At 38.3% G+C, this 19,597-nt stretch overlaps 2 protein-coding genes across 3 annotated transcripts; both read left to right on the top strand.

Annotated features, from left to right (window-relative positions):
• The first annotated feature begins 455 nt into the window (after positions 1-455).
• On the top strand, positions 456-8,850 carry ssbp1 (single-stranded DNA binding protein 1). Its single transcript, XM_066704915.1, has 7 exons — positions 456-561; positions 2,243-2,356; positions 2,758-2,818; positions 2,959-3,099; positions 5,904-5,991; positions 6,257-6,345; positions 8,609-8,850. Exons 2-7 carry the CDS (start codon positions 2,333-2,335, stop codon positions 8,650-8,652), a joined length of 447 nt encoding a protein of 148 aa, XP_066561012.1. The 5' UTR covers positions 456-561; positions 2,243-2,332; the 3' UTR covers positions 8,653-8,850.
• Positions 8,851-10,386: 1,536 nt separating this feature from the next.
• Positions 10,387-18,776, top strand: creb3l2 (cAMP responsive element binding protein 3-like 2). 2 transcript variants are annotated; one of them, XM_066704913.1, is made up of 12 exons: positions 10,387-10,923; positions 13,164-13,389; positions 13,650-13,840; positions 14,263-14,347; positions 15,169-15,350; positions 15,533-15,679; positions 16,210-16,268; positions 16,582-16,650; positions 17,038-17,137; positions 17,536-17,659; positions 17,881-18,118; positions 18,379-18,776. In XM_066704913.1, exons 1-12 carry the CDS (start codon positions 10,825-10,827, stop codon positions 18,452-18,454), a joined length of 1,596 nt encoding a protein of 531 aa, XP_066561010.1. In that variant the 5' UTR covers positions 10,387-10,824; the 3' UTR covers positions 18,455-18,776. The 2 variants fall into 2 exon arrangements, with proteins under 2 accessions (XP_066561010.1, XP_066561009.1); XM_066704912.1 differs by having other exon boundaries at positions 10,388-10,923; positions 13,650-13,849.
• Positions 18,777-19,597: the final 821 nt, after the last annotated feature.

Here is a 19,597-nt window from a genome sequence, read left to right as displayed (position 1 = left end):
CTTAGTATTTTTATTTTAATTAAACAATAAAAACCTTTACTTGCATATTACTACAAATTATACTATTACAGTGAGGGGAAAAAAGTATTTGATCCCCTGCTGATTTTGTACGTTTGCCCACTGACAAAGAAATGATCAGTCTATAATTTTAATGGTAGGTGTATTATAACAATGAGAGACAGAATAACAACAAAAAAATCCAGAAAACGCATTTCAAAAAAGTTATAAATTGATTTGCATGTTAATGAGGGAAATAAGTATTTGATCCCCGTTTTGAATCATTGTATTTAGTCATTTAAGAACAAAAAAGTATAATTGTGTTGGGTGTATGGTGCACTATGTACTATATTTAAATCACATACATGTGTATATGGTGTACAATATTTAAATAATTTGTTTGTATAAAAAGTACGCAACAATAATTTACGTTGGTAACACCGGAATGACAAGGAGGCTGCATTGCGGAACCAAAGGGTAAGAAGTTGTTTCTCTGTAAGGCGGATCATTTCGGGGACGGATCGGAAGCAGCGTGGAGAGACTGGAAACTAAACCGCAGAACGTGTATGTTAAAAATAATATATATATATATCCACACATATGTCTAAAATCTAAAATATTATAAACACCAGTGATTCATATTGGTGATATGATTATGTAAGCAGAAAACTGTATGTGTGATATAAATAGACATAAGAGCGCGATTTGTGCAAACTTTCAGTTATGTTGAGCACGATGCATTATGCGACTTTGTTGTACAGTAAAGAAACACAATTACAATTAGTATCGGGAGATACAACATTACTTTGCAACACAATCGCAGATACAAGGCTGGTAGCAATAATATCACATTGTCCCTCACCTTGGTGTCAACCTTAAGCCCTTATACGTTAAACTCAATTCTTATTCAAACTTTTGCTGTTTTCTTTTCAAAGGCAACTTAGGCATAGTCGCTTTAGCAGCAATATATATATATATATATATATATATATATATATATATATACACACATATACACACACAGCTCTGGAAAAAATTTAGACCACTCCAAGTTCAGAAATCAATGTTAAGTGGTCTCTTAATTTTTTCCAGAGCTATATATATATAAATTATTGATCGATTGACCGATTCTGAGCAACATCTGCAAAATCTCCCCCTGTTCAGCCTCCAGTATGATGTCTTGTCTCACTGAACCTCAGCTGCCTCCCCTGCCCTCTCTGTCTGTATCTCCAGGCTGTGGCAGAATGGCAGACTATGAATCACTGCTCCTCAGGGGCACAATGCAGTTTTAGACATGTTTTGCCATTTAATACATTTATGTTTTTACCAGTTTATTCTTATGTATGCTAACTGTAACCTTGGAAAGTCACCTTTGTAATTTGAATAAATACAACTTTTTACATTATTTTAGTAATAAATTACTGCTAAGCTTGTATAATTAGAATGAAGACAAATGTACAATATTGTGTAGAATAGTATCTGCAGTAAATGTAGAACAGTAAATAATAAATTGATACATTGATTTAATGTTACACATTCTACTTTTGTTGAACTTTGATTAAAAAATATAAATATAATCTACAGAGTTGAAGTACATTCTGATCTGATGGTGTTTGTTGTATATGATGGATAATAATTGTTTTTGCATCTGTAATAGAATTTTAAAAATTGTGATCAATATATAATATTGCATATAGGCCTGCATTGTTTTCAATTGGTTTTATATGGAATTTGAGTCTATTATTGAATATGATTATGCAAAGCAATCTAGTGAATATAAGTCTGATTAATCAGTGTAATATATATTTTAATTTGTATGTGTTGTTCTCTAATAAACTTAAAGATCTCTGTGAGTATTCAAACTACTTGACTGTTCAAATCTGTCCTGTAAGAGGGGGCCCACAGAGTGGATACAATAGCTACTCTGTGACTTTTATTGAAAAATACAAATGGGCAAACCATTTTTACCCTGTTCAGGGCACAATTTCATTTACATTTTTACATCCAAATAAATGGACTCTAAGGCTTTGTTTGATTAATTTTAAGTGTTACTGATTTTTTTAGACCACATTCTTATCTTCTGTGAGGCAAACTGAATATTACATAACAGATTTCTTCATTGTTGTCCCATCATTAAATCCAGAACTTACAGTATTGTTACTTTTATTTTTTATTATCTTGTTCTATTATGTTATATAAAGATAGCCGTGTATTTGCAGCCCCCTTACAAGCATGTTTCTTGCAGGAAATTAGCTGCTCTCTTCCTGTGAACCAGAGTTGACTGACAGCAGTTGCTTCTGATATTTTCACACAACTTCCTCATCAGAACAGAACAATGCTGAGAAGGGCGTCAGAACAGGTAACCAAGCAAATGTCTCTGTGTCACAAAACAGTAATGAAACATTTGCTGATCAAGGTAATTTGATCATTTAAATGTTCCTTCCCTTTGTAGAGTGGTGGTGAATAAGTAATTTTTGGTTATCCAGTTTGATTTTTCTTGTTTGCTTTCATTTATGTAACCTATACCCGCATAGACAAAGCACATCAAAAACATTAACAAGCTTTGGGAGTGTTTTATTTTAACTAGAACAGGATAGTTGTTAGTTTAGGGAGTTAAATAGTTTTTAATAAAAAGTGGAATTCACTGAAAGGGTTACATTTATTGAGATATGATTGATACATTTCTAGGGATTGTTATGCAATAATATTTTTTGCACTTTTAAAAATACATGTAAATCAGTGTGTGTGTGTTTGTTTCAGGTGTTCAGGCAGTTTGTCAGATATCAGTCAAGTGACATGAGCTCCTTCATTCTAGAGCGATGTGAGTATTTACATCTGTTCATCGCTATCGTTTTTTATTTGTTGCCTAGTTCTCTTCTGCCTCTGTGCTCTGTGTCTGATATACATTGGTACTACAAACCACAGAAGGCCTGTCCCTCTTGAGTCTTTCCTTCCTTTCAGCAATAAACCGGGTGCAGCTTTTGGGCCGAGTGGGACAAGACCCTGTGATGCGGCAGGTAGATGGACGCAATCCTGTGACCATCTTCTCCATGGCAACCAATGAAATGTGGAAGTCGGGGGAAGGTGAAAGTACTCAAACAGGCAAGAACATGTTACATCCTGTTTTCTACATAGGTGTTAGCTGCTACTGAAACAACCCACTGTAGTACGATGCCTGACAGCTGCTCGAGCAGCAGGGCACACATCTCACAGCCAGCTCTCTCACACCTAAACCAGGGAAGCTTGGCCAACACTGGGACCATTATGCACTCCCAGCCATCACTATGTTGTTACAGTCTGCATTGAACAGGCAATAGGACTACGTCCCAACTGGACAGTTTTTAGCAGATGAGTATGATTCTGCTTATCAATATACCTTTTTTTCCAAATTAAGGTGAAGTTCATTTTAAAATAGGGTAGAATTCTTTATTGGGGAAAAGAAAAATGTGAACTGGTTAATATATAAAGTGAGAGAGAATAAATATTCAGGTAGAATTGGGGTTTTATTTTCTGAAATAAAAGCACAAAGTAAAGGTGATTACTTTCTCAGTCTGTTATAACTTGGGGACAACTGGTTAAAAGCCAACATAAATAAATAAAAATGTGTTTCTACCAGTTTGCATTGTTATTTAGTGTAAAACAAGAAAATAAAATAATTTGTGCTGCACGAAAACCAAAAGTATTGTACTACACAAATTAGGTTACAGATGCAACATATATGCCCATTTGCTGATAGTGTGATTTCTAATACTTTACTGCCCTCTGGCCTTTGAATATCTGTGTTCATTTCTCTGTCCTCCAGCATTTCCTAGTGCCTCGTTAAAAACAAACACACAGTCTATACGTTTTAAAGTATAAAGTTTTAATCTGTGATTGCTTTTCTTTATAATGATTTCCAAACACACCAAAAGCATTTAAATTAAGCATTTAAATGAAATGGGAGGGCAGTTGAGCACCAGAGCACCATGGTGTCCACTCCCCCCCAGATCAGGGAGGTAGTTATAGTAGGAGACTCAATTCTTAGAGGTGTAGATCACACAGTGTGTTCTAGTGATAAGGAGACCCGCATGGTATCTTGCCTGCCTGGTACTCAGGTTGCAGATCTCCCTAAACTAGTAGACGGGCTACTGGCCAAAGCCGGGGCGAATCTACTGGTTATGGTCCATATTGGAAACAATGACATAGGAAAAGGTAGTGCAGAGGTACTGCAAGACAAATTTAAAGAGTTAGTTAACAGATAATACTAAATTATTTGAATTTTTTTAACATGCAACTGCAGCTGTAGATCACGTGAAAGCACATGATATGATATACTTAGATTTTCTTAAAGCTTTTGATAAGGTTCCACACCAAAGACTGATCCTCAAATTGGAAGCTGTAGGCATTCAGGGTAATGTAAGTAGATGGATTATGAACTGGTTGATGTATAGGAAACAGAGGGTGTCGATTAGAGGAGTCGCTTCTAACTGGAGTGAGGTTGTTAGTGGAGTTCCACAGGGATCAGTACTAGGGCCTTTGCTTTTTCTAATCTATATTAATGATCTGGACTCTGGGATAGTTAGCAAACTTGTCACATTTGCAGATCATACTAAAATAGGTGACTCAGCAGATACAATCTCGGCAGCACAGGTTATTGAAATATTCAGTCGTGAGCCGACACCTGGCAGATGAAATTCAATGTGAACAAGTGCAAGGTAATACATGCAGGTAACAAAAATGTCCGCTATAATTATACTATGGGAGGAATAGAACTAGATGAAGTAACGCATGAGAAAGACCTAGGAGTCTATGTGGACTCCTCACTTTCTCCATCCAAACAATGTGGGGAAGCAATAAAAAAGGCAAACAATGTTAGGGTATATTGTCAAAAGTGTAGAATTGAGAACAAGGGCAGTAATGTTCAGACTGTACAATGCACTAGTTAGAGCTCATCTGGATACTGTGTACAGTTCTGGGCTCCACATTTCAAGAAAGATAACGCTGCTCTAGAGGCAGTTCAGAGGAGAGCAGCCAGACTTATTCCAGGTCTGAAGTGAAAGTCCTACTGAGAGACTGAGGGATCTGAACCTTTTCACCCTGGAACAGAGGAGACTACGTGGGGACTTGATTCAAGTCTTCAAAATCATGAAAGGCATCGACCACATCAAACCAGAGGAGCTTTTCCAGATCAGCAGGGACACACGCACCCGGGACACAAATGGAAATTGGGCTTCAAGGCATTCAAGACGGAAAACAGGAGACACTTCTTTACACAGAGAGTTGTCACAATCTGGAACAAACTCCCCAGCGATTGATTGGTTCAAGCTGAAAATTTGGGAACATTTAAAAATAGACTGGATAGGATCACTTAGTTATTAATGGACACCAAATTAGCACAATGGGTCGAATGGCCTCCTCTCGTTTGTAACATTTCTTATGTTCTTATACAAGCTTTATTTAGGAGGAGCAATTATATAGACATTTCCTGATCTTACTTCAATGATCTTGCACTGTTAAAATGAACAAGGAAGCAATTGAAAAAATAAGTTGTAGTACTTTGATGGATACTGACATACTTCAAATCTAACCACTAGTGTTAATAAAACTATATCTATTCAATAATCCTCAAATCTATTTAAAAAAGGCTGTACACTATGTATTTATTTCATAGCAGACACCCTCATTTATATATTTTATATAAATAAAACGTAATGAATTGCTTTACTATCATTGTTTTATCTATGAATAGCATATCTGTCAAAATATTTACATAGATTTATAATTACACAATGTTCAGATATCTCAGTACTTTGTGCCCTTGGGGTAAGAGTGCATGCAGGGACCTGAGCAGCATGGGGTGTATCACACAGGAGGTGTTGGCAGATGTGTTACAGATTGTAATGCTGCCCTTTGCTTTGATGTCTAAGGTGATGTCAGCCAAAAGACAACTTGGCACCGAGTGTCAGTGTTCAGACCTGGGCTGCGTGATGTGGCCTACCAGTATGTGAAGAAAGGGTGAGTCAGGAACGGACTTTCTGTGATTTTTGTATTACGCTTTTTTTTTTTTTTTTTTTTGTATCCCAAGTGTTTTTCAACATAAAGGTAAACTGCTGCATAAAACTTCAAATTCAGTAGTTGTGACACAGCTGTTAAGTCCCCCTCAGATACCAAGAGCCTTGTTTCTACACTGCTTTATCCTGTATCACTGTATCCTATTCAGACCCCAAGTGTTGTCTAGGCCACAGCTTTAGATGTCACTCATGGTCCTTTCTCTCCTCAGCGCTCGTGTCTTTGTTGAAGGGAAGCTCGATTACGGAGAGTATGTGGACAAAAACAATGTCAGACGCCAGGCCACCACCATTATAGCAGGTAAGCAGAGGTTTATGAAGGACGGTGCTTTAAAAAAGAAAATAACAAATTTTGTTTCACATCATTAGAAAGCTGAGAGTCTCAGCTTTCATGGGATACCAAACACTTGGCAAACAGGAGTACACATGGGATTAAAGAGAAGCACACGGATTGGGTGCACTTTTAAGGGTACCAGAGGGGTTTGTCAGCTTAAGGGGTTAAATTTTGTTAATGTCTTTATGCTTTAATTTCAGAGTACATTGAGACATTAAACTGTGTAAATTTAAATATAAACTGGAAAAATGTAGGTGTACCGGTAGTGTAGCTTTGGTAAAAAGTTTTTTATGGCCCTGTACCTTCGACCAGAATAAAGCGGAGAGAACAGTTTATTCACAGAATGGTTTGGGTCTTAGAGTATGGCAAGAGCATTGCTGTGGCAATGAGCAGTGTTTGTGTGTGTACATATGTACAGTGGGGGAAAAAAGTATTTGATCCCCTGCTGATTTTGTACGTTTGCCCACTGACAAAGAAATGATCAGTCTATAATTTTAATGGTAGGTGTATTTTAACAGTGAGAGACAGAATAACAACAAAAAAATCCAGAAAAATGCATTTCAAAAAAGTTATAAATTGATTTACATGTTAATGAGGGAAATAAGTATTTGACCCCTTCGACTTAGTACTTGGTGGCAAAACCCTTGTTGGCAATCACAGAGGTCAGACGTTTCTTGTAGTTGGCCACCAGGTTTGCACACATCTCAGGAGGGATTTTGTCCCACTCCTCTTTGCAGATCCTCTCCAAGTCATTAAGGTTTCAAGGCTGACGTTTGGCAACTCAAACCTTCAGCTCCCTCCACAGATTTTCTATGGGATTAAGGTCTGGAGGCTAGGCCACTCCAGGACCTTAATGTGCTTCTTCTTGAGCCACTCCTTTGTTGCCTTGGCTGTGTGTTTTGGGTCATTGTCATGCTGGAATACCATCCACGACCCATTTTCAATGCCCTGGCTGAGGGAAGGAGGTTCTCACCCAAGATTTGACGGTACATGGCCCCGTCCATCGTCCCTTTGATGCGGTGCAGTTGTCCTGTCCCCTTAGCAGAAAAACACCCCCAAAGCATAATGTTTCCACCTCCATGTTTGACGGTGGGGATGGTGTTCTTGGGGTCATAGGCAGCATTCCTCCTCCTCTAAACACGGCGAGTTGAGTTGATGCCAAAGAGCATGATTTTGGTCTCATCTGACCACAACACTTTCACCCAGTTCTCATTCCAGCCTTGTGTAGGTCTACAATCTTGTCCCTGACATCCTTGGACAGCCCTTTGGTCTAGGCCATGGTGGAGAGTTTGGAATCTGATTGATTGATTGCTTCTGTGGACAGGTGTCTTTTATACAGGTAACGAGCTGAGATTAGGAGCACTCCCTTTAAGAGAGTGCTCCTAATCTCAGCTCGTTACCTGTATAAAAGACACCTGGGAGCCAGAAATCTTGCTGATTGATAGGGGATCAAATACTTATTTCCCTCATTAACATGCAAATCAATTTATAACTTTTTTGAAATGCGTTTTTCTGGATTTTGTTGTTGTTATTCTGTCTCTCACTGTTAAAATACACCTACCATTAAAATTATAGACTGATCATTTCTTTGTCAGTGGGCAAACGTACAAAATCACCAGGGGATCAAATACTTTTTTCCCTCACTGTACATCCTTCACAGATGTGAGCTCAGCTCCAATGATCTTTTGTGCATAATACCTTGTATCCTCATAATATTACATTGCCAGTTTACACTTGTTGGAATATTATTTGGTCACTTACAATTACAAAATTGTTCTCTCATTCTAAGTGGTTATATGATATTGTGAATATATTTATATTAGTTATATTGTTGTCATTGATTCAAATACAGCTACTCACAGACTAACTTAACATGGATACTGGGAATGCTAAGGAAACTAAAAAATATATAGAAAACATTCATTGAAACTACTAGCCCTATTTGTAACTCTGTAAATAGTTAAAAACAGGGCTAGTAACATTTCAGCCGGGCTAGTGGAAATTGGCTGGCTAGTGCCAAAAATCCTTAAGATCCACCCCTGCTTATATCAAATAAAGATAAAAGGTAAAGGTATTATAATGATGTGAGGTCTTCTGACCTTTGTGACGTTTACATGCATAAATATGATCACTATTAGATTCATAAACATACTACTGTAGGGCCCTGTTTTTTGGATTAATTGATTTTTGAAACTGTATTTACTGTATTTTTTTGTGCTTAATTTTACAGACAACATCATCTTTTTAAGTGACAACCTGAAAGAGAGATTATGACAGGCATCTGCCATGACTACCTGAATACCTCAGTCATGTCATAAGGAGCCCCAAGATTTCATTTTTTGTTTGTTTTTTATATGTTATGTAAGCTTATTTTTGCTCTTGTGTTTTAGGTATTAAAGACAATGTTGATACTGGAAGTAAAACTGATACAGTAGACTTTGAATGCAAACCTACTTCCGTATCTTAATAGTGTTTAAATGTCCTGTCTTTATTCTGATCTTTCATGCATTTTAATGGACATAAGTATTATGTCTTAAAAAGAATCAACATGACACTGAAAACCGGAAACATTGTCTTCTCACAACGGATACGGTCTAGACTTGTATTCACCTTGTTATAAATACTGATGTCACACACAAGCTGATTTTGTTTCCAGTGAGAGAAGGTAGTTCCTTTTTAAAGGCTGAAAACATACCATTATCTTATCCACTGGAAATTGCAGGATTGTAGGCAGGCATAATGCATATCCCTAGCCTTGGTTTAAATCCATAGAATAATCAGTTTTTCAGACTGAGTCTTTTGCAATGATATGTTTTTTTCTTTAACTACTGATTGACTGCCTTTCACAACCTAGAATGGCACAGAGGTTAAATACATGTTTTGTAGTTAATCTTGCATTTCTGAGGGTCCAGATGAGTATTACAGTTTATGGTGATATTTTTACCATGTTTTTTTTTTTCTTTATGCATATTTTATCCTTATTTCATTATATAATTCCTCAATTCTTCAAATCCTTTACTAATAAAGTGATACTACTTTGTAGATAAATTCAGATTATCATTTGAAGTAAGGTTTTGCTATCACTTTGTCCATCTATCTTGATCATAAATATTTGTACTGTATTTTCAAAGCAGGATTTTAGACTTATTCTAAGCAAAAAAGAAAAAGCATGAATAGGTGTCTGGAGCATGTATATTATATAGTGCCTTTCATAAATATCACAAAGCACTTCACAGAAGAGTAAACTTAAAATAACAATAAAACTGTGTAATTGACAATGTATTAGAATATAATCACTAATAAAAAAAGTTAGAAATTAATGAATTTTCAGATGAGAGTTAAAAAGTCATTTTTAGTTATTTTATTTTACAATCCAGTCTCTCTTCTACATCCACGGGTCCATCCGAAAAACTCGTCACTGTACAATGAGGACATTGTCACGTGGGCACAGGCCTTTAACCTGTGTAGTTTTGTAAACTTTCTTACGGTCAGTGGGACTAAATAACAGTTTCCATGTACATTATAAATCAATGCTTTCGTTTAGCTGGGTTAACGCACAATTGGCGAGTGTGTGGAAAGAGGTTGATGCGTACAAGGAGTGATCGAAAATGCGATATTTTGGATTTGTATTCTTGTCTGTATTTGATTGGTTACACTCAGCTCGTTCATTAATTGGACTGGTGTTCTGTCAATCATTTGTAGGCAGCCGCAGTAGATAATACTCGTCTAGTGGTAGGTGTCTGCGCTTGTCCGTCAGAGAAAAGAAGGGGGTGTTTTCTGTGCACAATGGACGCTTTGTGAGACATTCCCGCAGTTTGATAGGCTGGTGCGGGGAGCCCGAAGGCGGGGATTCGTGTTTCGGAGCTGTGTATTCGCTGCTTCGGGGTGGTAGGCAGTCCGTTTGTCCTGAAGGCGTGACTCTGATGCGGTGTGAAGGGTCTTATTGGACGACGTCTCAATGCGGTAAGGCCAAGTCTTGGTATTTTTCCACATCATCCCGCCCCTAGAATCCTGTCTGTCTGAAACGGGAAATTCTTTACTGGGAAAAAAAAAAAAAAAAAAAAAAAAAAAAACAACAACACAAAAAGAGGGTCTTGAGTTTTTAAACGCGGCGGGGGAAAACATCAAAACCAAAACAGCGTACCAGAATTGATAATAGTTTTTACTGAGCAAAAAGTAAGGAACTAGCGTGTTCGATCTGACTGGTACGGAATCGTTTGTTCGAACGATTACGTACATGAATCTAGAACTTATCATTCTCTCACCAACTTTGGTTTACTGATGATTTAGAAGAGCAACTAATTTTATAGGACTGCAAACCAAGAGCTGACAACGTAGCGGGTTTTTTTTAAGTGTGTTGATTTAATCGCCATACCAGTCATACACGATCCTTTTTATAGTCCTGCATACTATTCGGGGTCATCGGAGCGCTCGTACTGTACCTCTATGGAGATACTGGACAGTGGAGACCCGCTGTTGCACTGGGACAGGAATCTCAGCGAGCTCTCTGACCCCGGAGACAGCGACCATGGGCTGTACAATACAGTAAGTCACACTGCCTGCCTTTTTATATTCGTACTATAGGCTATACAGGATTATTATAAAAATTACATTTAAAATAAACCTATTATCTGATCCACAAATAGTTGACGACTCGCGTCTATTAACTGAAAAAAACTTTGTGAATTGATCTTATGATGAGAAGTATGTTGTTTGATCACCATACATTTTCAATTTTACCCTTTTTTTATTAAGCATATATGTATGTAGAGGTATACGTTTAGTTACGGGTCACTGGTCACTGCAGAAGAGCTTCATAAAACAGCCATGCAACCCCCCAACTTTTACATTTGTATAGAAGCCACAAACTAACTTGCTGGTCAAATATAATTAAAAGCGTGGGTCTAAGTCACGTTTTTTTTTTTTTTTTCCTCGTATGAAATAAAACTATTAGGGTCATCATTATTATTACTGCTACAACTACTACGGGTGCTTACATTAATAACAGTTCAAAGTTAGTCATTTGTTAAATTCTATAGTTAAACCAGTGTAAAGATGATGTTTAATTATAAACAGATTCAATGTAGACTAGAATCTGTATAACTGTCTCAAAGTGTTGTGTCCAGATGACAAGAGTGACGCAGTGTCCTGTTCTCAGGAAAACAGTTTATTTGGAAAATGCTAATTTGAATCACTTGTGAGGTTCTTGAAACATGCCATATCCAGCCTTGCAAATTGTATGGCAGAGGAAGGGAGAAGCAATAGCACAAATCTGGATAACTGTTGATCCAATATGAATGAAGCTAGCTGACTGGGGTTCAGACACATTTGCAGTGTTCTTCAGATATGTGTTCACCCCTATTCATCTCCCAGTTCAATCCATTCAAATTCGTCTGATCTGAAGAGGTTGAGAATATTGCAGACAGGTTAATCTGAACTGGGTTTAAGGGAGGGGGATTGATGGAGGAGAGAAAAATCTCATACAGTTGCTAAATCACAAATGCGGCAGAATCTGTTTGCCCACATCTGCCAGATTTTTGTGCCCCTTTTCAGTCTAAAACAAGTTGTGATTGTGTTGGGGGTTTGCAAACATTGTAAATACAGTCAAGGGCCCCCATTTAGCACTTTACCTTTGCATGTTACACTATTCTGAACAAATGAATGGATTAAGAAAGAGTGTGAAATGGAGTCTGTAGTATTAGGGCTGGGGAGTGTGGGCTGGAGAGGGATACTGACTGACGGAATAGGGACAGGCTTTGATTCTGTGCCGCTGCATGCCTTGCCTGGCCTAGTCGTTCTCAGTATGCCTGCCTACAACAAAGCTGACTTTATTCCCATGCTGTGTACACTGCTCAGTGTTCCCACCGCGCAGCTCCTATACAAGGATATTATGACAGGCTGCCGGCTGGCTCTTCCTGACTGAAACACGTCTGAAAAGGCCTGCTTTGTGCAGCTGCAACCTCAGATGAGCACCTGGGACAGTGCACTGCTTCAACTGCTTCACATAGTGCTTTATATATATATATATATATATATATATATATATATATATAAAATGTGTGTTTGTGTAAGGCTTTGTGTGTATGACTTTAAACACAGGTTCTTGGAAATGCAGTCAGCAGAAAAAAACTATTTTCTGAATGCTTTGTACTGGGAAAATAAAAAATCCTTATTTTGTATTTAAAAAGTTTCTTATTCTTATGTATTATTATGATACATTTTTGGAAGAGAGATTCTGTACCAAATTAGGTATAGAAAATACTCTCAGTTTGAGAACAGTTAAAAGTTAGTTAAATAAAAGTATATTAGTCTGGTTTTGTCCACAGTTTTCAATGCACTGAAAAAACAAAATAAACTAATATTAAACACCAACCCAGTATTTCACATATGCTTTCTCAGATATTAATAAGATATATTGATCTACAATACTAATAATCCACAGTGTGTTTAGTGTTTAGTCAGTTCCCCTTCACTGATTCCACCTCTTTACTGTAGTGTTTGCTGTAGCTGTGTTTATTTATTCACATAGAGCCTCCTGCCTGTGGTAGGAGTTATCAGATTTATTCCTAATTCAGGAAAGAAAGCAAACGTGTGTTAATTTGGCTAAAAACCCTAAAATCCCAAGATATAACTTTGACTCTGTATACCGACAGCTTTGTTCCTAATACAAATACAAATTGTGTGCCATAAGGAATTGTAATGAGCAGTGCATGAGGAGGATACAACCAGCTGCTTGAACACAGTTTGATTCTTTTTAAAAAGTTCAATTTTCTGTGTTTCCATAGCACTTCACCGAGCTCATGGATGATTTTTCCCAAGATGCTCTGCTGGGACAGCTGTTGAGGGACCCCTTTCTGTCGGGCCAGGGGGAGACTCTGGACACAGAAGAAGACCTGGCCGCTTCCCCTCCACCGCCACACATCCAGGCAGAACACAGCTACTCCCTGAGCGGGGACTCCCGGCCCCAGTCACCCCTCTCACACCTCCCTGGGGACGGGACCAGTGATGGAGGTAGGACAGTGAATTTGAAGTTGTGAATTTAATCTTTTGGAATTTATCTATAGCTAAACTGGAAATCTGACAAGGTGCCATATCCATTACATGTACACTGTCTATTGCTTTTCCACATTGTGCAACCACAGCGATTGCTACATTTATCAACCATCAGTCGCCTTGGTCATACCTGTATGTTACCATATGTGTGCATCTCCAAAATTACTCTTTCCTTTCGAGAAAGGGCAGTCTTTGTGACTGTGATTTCCCCCACACAGGAGAGACGGACGGTGAAGGTTGGCCTATGGAGATCGACGAGAAGGTGCTTAAGATGGAGCCGATGCTATGCGAGTCCCCTGGCCTCCTCCCTGCTCTCGCACTCGGCCTAATCTCAGACAAGGCCGTTAGTGAGTCTCCCTCCCCTGCTCTCTCCCTGCCTGTCTTGGTCTCCCAGCCTGCACAAGTTCAGGTGATCAAGGTTTGTATATTTCTCCTGTACACTGAACTCATATGCTGCTTGTAAAAAGATTAAGATCACTGCATAAAGAAAGGTTTAGATTTGTATTATTGTAATTTTTTTAATAAGTAAACAATACTGACTGTGTTTCCAATTTGAATAGTCTTTTTACTAAATTATTATTTATTTTTCTCACTCGCTCCTGGTCTGACAAAAGCTATTCACCCAATTTAAGCCATATGAGTTTTGTCCGCTGGTTCCCAAAAGCATATTTTTAAAAACGCTATACTTAGTAGGTGCAGTAAGTGGGGGAAACGTGGGTAAGTAGGAAGTTAACTATGTTCATTTATAATGTACGAACATCTCAATGTGCATAGACTAGAAGAACAGCTAAACCATTAAAACAGTAACTGCATCTTGCACTGATTTCCTAGTTGAAAGAAGCCGCTGAGAAGTTCACCCCCAAAATTAAGCTGGAGCCACATGAAGTGGATCAGTTTCTGAACCTCTCCCCTAAAGGTAACATTCCTGCCAGTTCATATTTAATGCTATTAGATTTTTGTTGTGATGGAGAATGAAATGTCATAACAGATATGGAAGTGTCACAGTGTGGATACCCTTCAATATTGAATTGTGTATCTTTTGATAACTCAGAACTGCTGGTTTTGCCAAGTATGTTTTAAACTGAAGTGTAGGCCTCTCTTGGTCCTTTGGACGGGAGGCTTCTAAGAGCCTGACTTGAGTTTGTTTCCAGTCCTGGCAACGCTGCTGCTGGGTTTAGCTCAGAGTTCCCAGAGGGCAGTGCACAGTAGACTGGGTGTTGCCAGGGTCTGTTGGCCAGCTGTTGGCTCATCTCCTGGGTTTATGGCACACCAGTGACTCCCTGTGGCTTCTTGGGTGTCTGCAGGTTTGAATAAGTCACAGTTCCAGCTGCATCACATCCTGCTGGGGGTGTAATAGCTGGCCTGTGGCATCCTGGGCTGGCAGTGCCAAAGACATTGGGGTTTCTCACTGTCACTGGATTTTAAACTCTGGTGAAAATGGGGAAAATAAGTTTGTTGTATTCTTTAACAAAATGTGTTGCTTTTGATTTTTTTAATTCTTAAAAAAAAAACCTGTTGATTGTTATCATAATTAATAATGCTACAGATCAGAGTGATTACATGTACACAGTACCCCTGAGAAAACCTTCATGCATTTAGTTGGTTTCATGTGTTACCATAGTTAAAACCAGAAGGAAGGACATCTATCATTGCTTTAGAAATAATGTTTTTTTTGTTTTTTTTTTCACTGTGAAATAGAAAAGCTGAAACTAGAACTTACCCATTTGTTCTGAGCAGGTCTGGATTCCTTGAAGCTGCCCCCCACCCCACCAAGCTCTCATGGCAGCGATTCAGAGTGGAGTCAGAGTCCTACCCGGCCCTGCCCCCCCTCCAGCCCCACGCAGTCTCAGGCTGTCCTTAAAGTGGCCCCGCTGGGACCTTCCTCCCTCACCAACTCTCCACTGCTCACTGCTCCACACGTGAGTACCAGGCCTGTGTGTCGCCAGCAGGAACATGAAAGACCTTTGACTCTGATATGAAATTGTAAGCTGTAACTGGCAGGTGTCTTTTTGCATTCTGAATAACTTTCTGGAAGAGCATACTCTTTGCAACCTGTAAATCCTCTTGATCATATTTTGTGCTTTCATTCTTGCATAAGCAGAAGCTTCAAGGCACCGGGCCCCTCCTTCTCACAGAGGAGGAAAAGAGGACGCTGATCGCTGAGGGCTACCCTGTTCCCACCAAACTCCCTCTCTCCAAAGCTGAGGAAAAAGCCCTGAAGAAAATCCGCAGAAAAATAAAAAACAAGGTAAGCTGTGTTAAGGGTAAATTAATAAAGCACAGGGGTGCTCAGGGGTTAATAGTTGCTATTCTTAGAATTGTTCCTAGTTCTATAAAATGTGGGTTTCTAAAACAGTGACCACAAACTGAGCACCATATACTTAACGAGATCTTGTCAGTATTCATGAAACCTTGATTAGCTGGGCAAGAGATTTTCTGGTTTCTCAGTTTTGCTTTCAGGCACACACCGGTTCATATGGTTCCAGCTACATCAAACCCTTTGACTGATGTAATACTGAACTTCCTGTGCTAGAAATAGTGACTTTGACAATTTGACCTACGAGTACATGCTTTTTTTTTTTTATAGTCCCTTCTGAAGAAGCACAGAGTGGGAGAAAGGGGAAAAATAAATCATAGATTCCAAAATGAAAACAGAAACCTCAAATAGAGATCACAGTCTGGGGTGATTCTCTCTTGTCTGTGTCTTTCTCACTCTTTAGGATTCATATTGCCTTCTTGAAAACTTTGAGTTGATGTATTTAACATTTTTCCACACAGATATCTGCTCAGGAAAGCCGAAGAAAGAAGAAAGAGTACATGGATGCGCTGGAGAAAAAGTAAGGTTTACCCTACACCATTTACCTCAAACACGTCTAACCTGTCTACATCCTAATTGCAGAGGCTATGTGTTGTTTTAAATATTTAAAACAAACGAGTACGGTAGAATTGTTGTAAATCAACAGTCAATTAGACACTGACACTTTTTTCATGCTGACGGTAGTCTTATGAATAACAGTACAAAATGGTTTATTAAAAGGCCATGTGTATATGAATGAGATTCTTAAAGTATAAGATGTCCATCCATGTGATCCTGGTGTACTTGTTTTGAGAATCTGTCTTTTTGAGCTGCATTTCTCTTTTTGTACACAGGGTGGAAACGTGCTCCAATGAGAACAGTGAACTGCGCCGCAAAGTCGAGACTTTGGAGAGCACCAATAAGTGAGTGAGAAAACATACTAGAGTTTGCACTGGCCACGTCTGCATTCAAAACATCCACCTGTTTTCCTACACAATGGCTAAGGTTTAAGAAAATGCTGAATGCTAAACCTTTTGGGGAATACAAACTTTAAGGAACCATTCCACGTCCTACAAAAAAAACCCTCTTAAATGCTTAAATGGGCGAGAGGGTACAGGAAGATGCTTACTTCGGTGTTATTGGAAATCTCAGGTAATACACAAGTGTGATATGGTCCACCATCATTGATTCTGGATGTGTGATAAGGGATTGTAATATGCCATTTTTTATTTTGAGTATTAAAAAAAAGACTGGATTGGACAAGGTAAGTGTGTCTTCTACAGATTTGACAGACTCCTCTCTTTCCCCAGGTCTCTCCTGCAGCAGCTGCACTGCCTGCAGGCCGCAGTTGCTGGCAAGGTCCCACGCTCCTGTCGAGTCACTGGCACCCAAACCACAACCTGTCTTATGGTGAGCCTGGTTTAAGTTATGTCAATATGAAGTGTAACTTATGAAGTGTAACTTTTGTTAGTTTGTGAAAAGCTCTGGTCTCCTAGAGATTTCCCTCCTGATGAGTGATACCTGGGTGAGAGAATGTTTTCAGAGTTTTGGTATTAAATATTTGATTAGAGCATCTGAGAGTGGTCACAATTGTCCCTCATGATTGTGATAAAGGACAGGCACACGGTAGGCTACAGTCCAAAAGAGCTTTAAACTCCTGTAGTGTGGATATTTACACTTAAATGCCTTCTTTTGATGTAATTATACTTGGTGCTACAGAGTGTACAGTGTATACAGCATCAGATTATTTGAGGTCATGCTGTATTGCAATCTGTGCCACAAATTTCTATTTGAATCTCTCCTCCTAGGTTGTGGTGCTCTGCTTTGCATTCTTCTTGAGCAATTTTCCTCAGAGTTTTGGCCCCTGCTCCTCCATTGCCAAAACTAGCCTACCCAGTCAACTCACATCTCAGGAGTCTTACACAGCCACAGGTAGGGCACCGGTCCGGACATGGAGAGACTGTGATGATGTTCTAGTTTATATTAAATCCCAAAACCTTCCATGCAATAAATGTAAAACTGGACAATAATGCCCTGGTTCAGTTTTGCTTTCTTCTTTGTGAATAGACAACTCTTAACTTTATACTGTAGTGCAAGAATACTCCTTGGGGAAAACATTAGAATTTTATGGGATTTTGTTTTTTCCTCTTCAGTGAAATCCAGGAGCCTCCTGGGTTATGAGGATCGCAGTGGCTTTGAGGAGCCGCACCCCTCTGGGCTGGCGGGGGAGAATGTGGAGAAGTGGGACAGGCGACCTGATTCCATATCAGCCTGGCACAGAGAGCAGCAAGCCTCGGAGAGACACGTAGCAGCCGAACCGCACACGCGGTACCTGAACAGCAGTGACTCGCACCTGAAGAAAGCCATACTTATAGATGTTCATCCTCACAGGTAATTAAATCTATGTATTATTTTTATTTAAGTATTTTTATTTATATACAGTACAACCTCCGCATAGGGATCCCCATTTATAAAGATGACCTGTTTTTAATGATAGGTTTCTTTACCATTGAAATGTGCCCTATTATAACAAACATTTCTATGTGGTCTTGGTATTGAGTGACAGCGAACTTTAATGCGATGAAGAGGAGATTGTTATAATTAACGAATGGATCCCACGGACTCTTTGTCCATTACTGTTGGTTTGACAGATCCCATTTGGAGCAGCGGGCAAATGAGACCACAAAAGTGATTGAGCTGGAGAGAACAGTGAATAAAACCTCCTGAGGTCTCCATTCCAGCAGCCCCCTGTGCCATCGCCGTGTCGGAGGCTTCTGCAGGCCACTGTGTCAGAGGCTGGAAACTCTTGTATTTAAATATGCTATTTTTTACACATGTAGATTTTTTTTAAGTGTATTTTATTCCATTCTGTTATTATATTCTACATTATTATTCACTCTTAAACATGTGTTTTATAGTTGTATTTCTTTGTTTTTTTCATTTTAAGCAACAATGTAACTGCTTAGATTGATTTGATAAATGTATCTTTTTACTCTTAAGGCATGATATTTTTTCAAAAAAGACAACAAATATACTTGATTTAATATAATCTTGTGTGAAAATTACTACAAGAAATCCATGCATTCACTGCCTACATCCCTTCTACACTTCACTAGATGAACAATTAGCAAATTCAAATTGGGAGGATAGAAAAAAAAGTTATTGGTAATTCACATTAAAAAAATAAAACTATAACATTATGACCATTTAAAAAATATCATATACATAGTCAATTGTAGGTTTTATTTTACAAGATGACAATTGCAGAACCACATCTGGGACAATCATTTAATTGTTTATATAAATAGAAATTTATATTTTGCTGCTTAAACATTTAATTACATCACAATAACACTGACAATCTATATTTAAAAGCCATTTTTAAATCTCATATTATGCTTCAAGATTTAGTTTTTATACAAAAATACCATGGGGCAATTTCAATGGATACAGTTAGTATGTAGCAAGTGTACTGTTGTGGACTAGTAATTACTATACTTTTCAGGAGATTAAATTCCAATTGGAATAATTGAAGTTGGGAATTAGCTCATCAACAAGATTAGTGTGCAGGAGGGAAAGAAGATTATTTCCAACCATTATTAGTACACACAGATGGATTTATGTTTGTCATAGTTCAAAGGATTTAAGTTAATAAGCAAAATCAACATATCAAGTATATGGAAAGCAGGTCTGCTAGGCTACTTTAGTGTCAATCAGTAGCAGCTGGTGAATTTTAAGACAGATAAAATCTTAAATGTTTTTTTTTTTTTTTTTTTTTTTTTTAAGAAGTGCCGGTTTTCACAGTATGTTTTCAACATTACACACTGCATAGTGCCTACTGTTCTGTTTTTTGTATAAAAAAAAAAAGTA

The sequence above is a fragment of the Amia ocellicauda genome, chromosome 5 (genome assembly GCF_036373705.1).
Source record: "Amia ocellicauda isolate fAmiCal2 chromosome 5, fAmiCal2.hap1, whole genome shotgun sequence".
Taxonomy (NCBI): Eukaryota; Metazoa; Chordata; class Actinopteri; order Amiiformes; family Amiidae; genus Amia; species Amia ocellicauda.
Note: the sequence above shows the minus strand (reverse complement) of the source record. Positions and strands in the feature narration are given on the sequence as shown.

Coding starts and splice junctions, on each gene's coding strand:
- ssbp1 (XM_066704915.1), top strand. CDS start 2,333: ATGCTGAGAAGGGCGTCAGAACAG. Junction 2,819..2,958: donor CTCCTTCATTCTAGAGCGAT/GTGAGTATTTAC, acceptor CCTTCCTTTCAG/CAATAAACCGGGTGCAGCTT. Junction 3,100..5,903: donor AGGTGAAAGTACTCAAACAG/GCAAGAACATGT, acceptor TTGATGTCTAAG/GTGATGTCAGCCAAAAGACA.
- creb3l2 (XM_066704912.1), top strand. CDS start 10,825: ATGGAGATACTGGACAGTGGAGACCCGCTGTTGCACTGGGACAGGAAT. Junction 13,850..14,262: donor CACAAGTTCAGGTGATCAAG/GTTTGTATATTT, acceptor CTGATTTCCTAG/TTGAAAGAAGCCGCTGAGAA. Junction 16,269..16,581: donor ATGGATGCGCTGGAGAAAAA/GTAAGGTTTACC, acceptor TTTTGTACACAG/GGTGGAAACGTGCTCCAATG.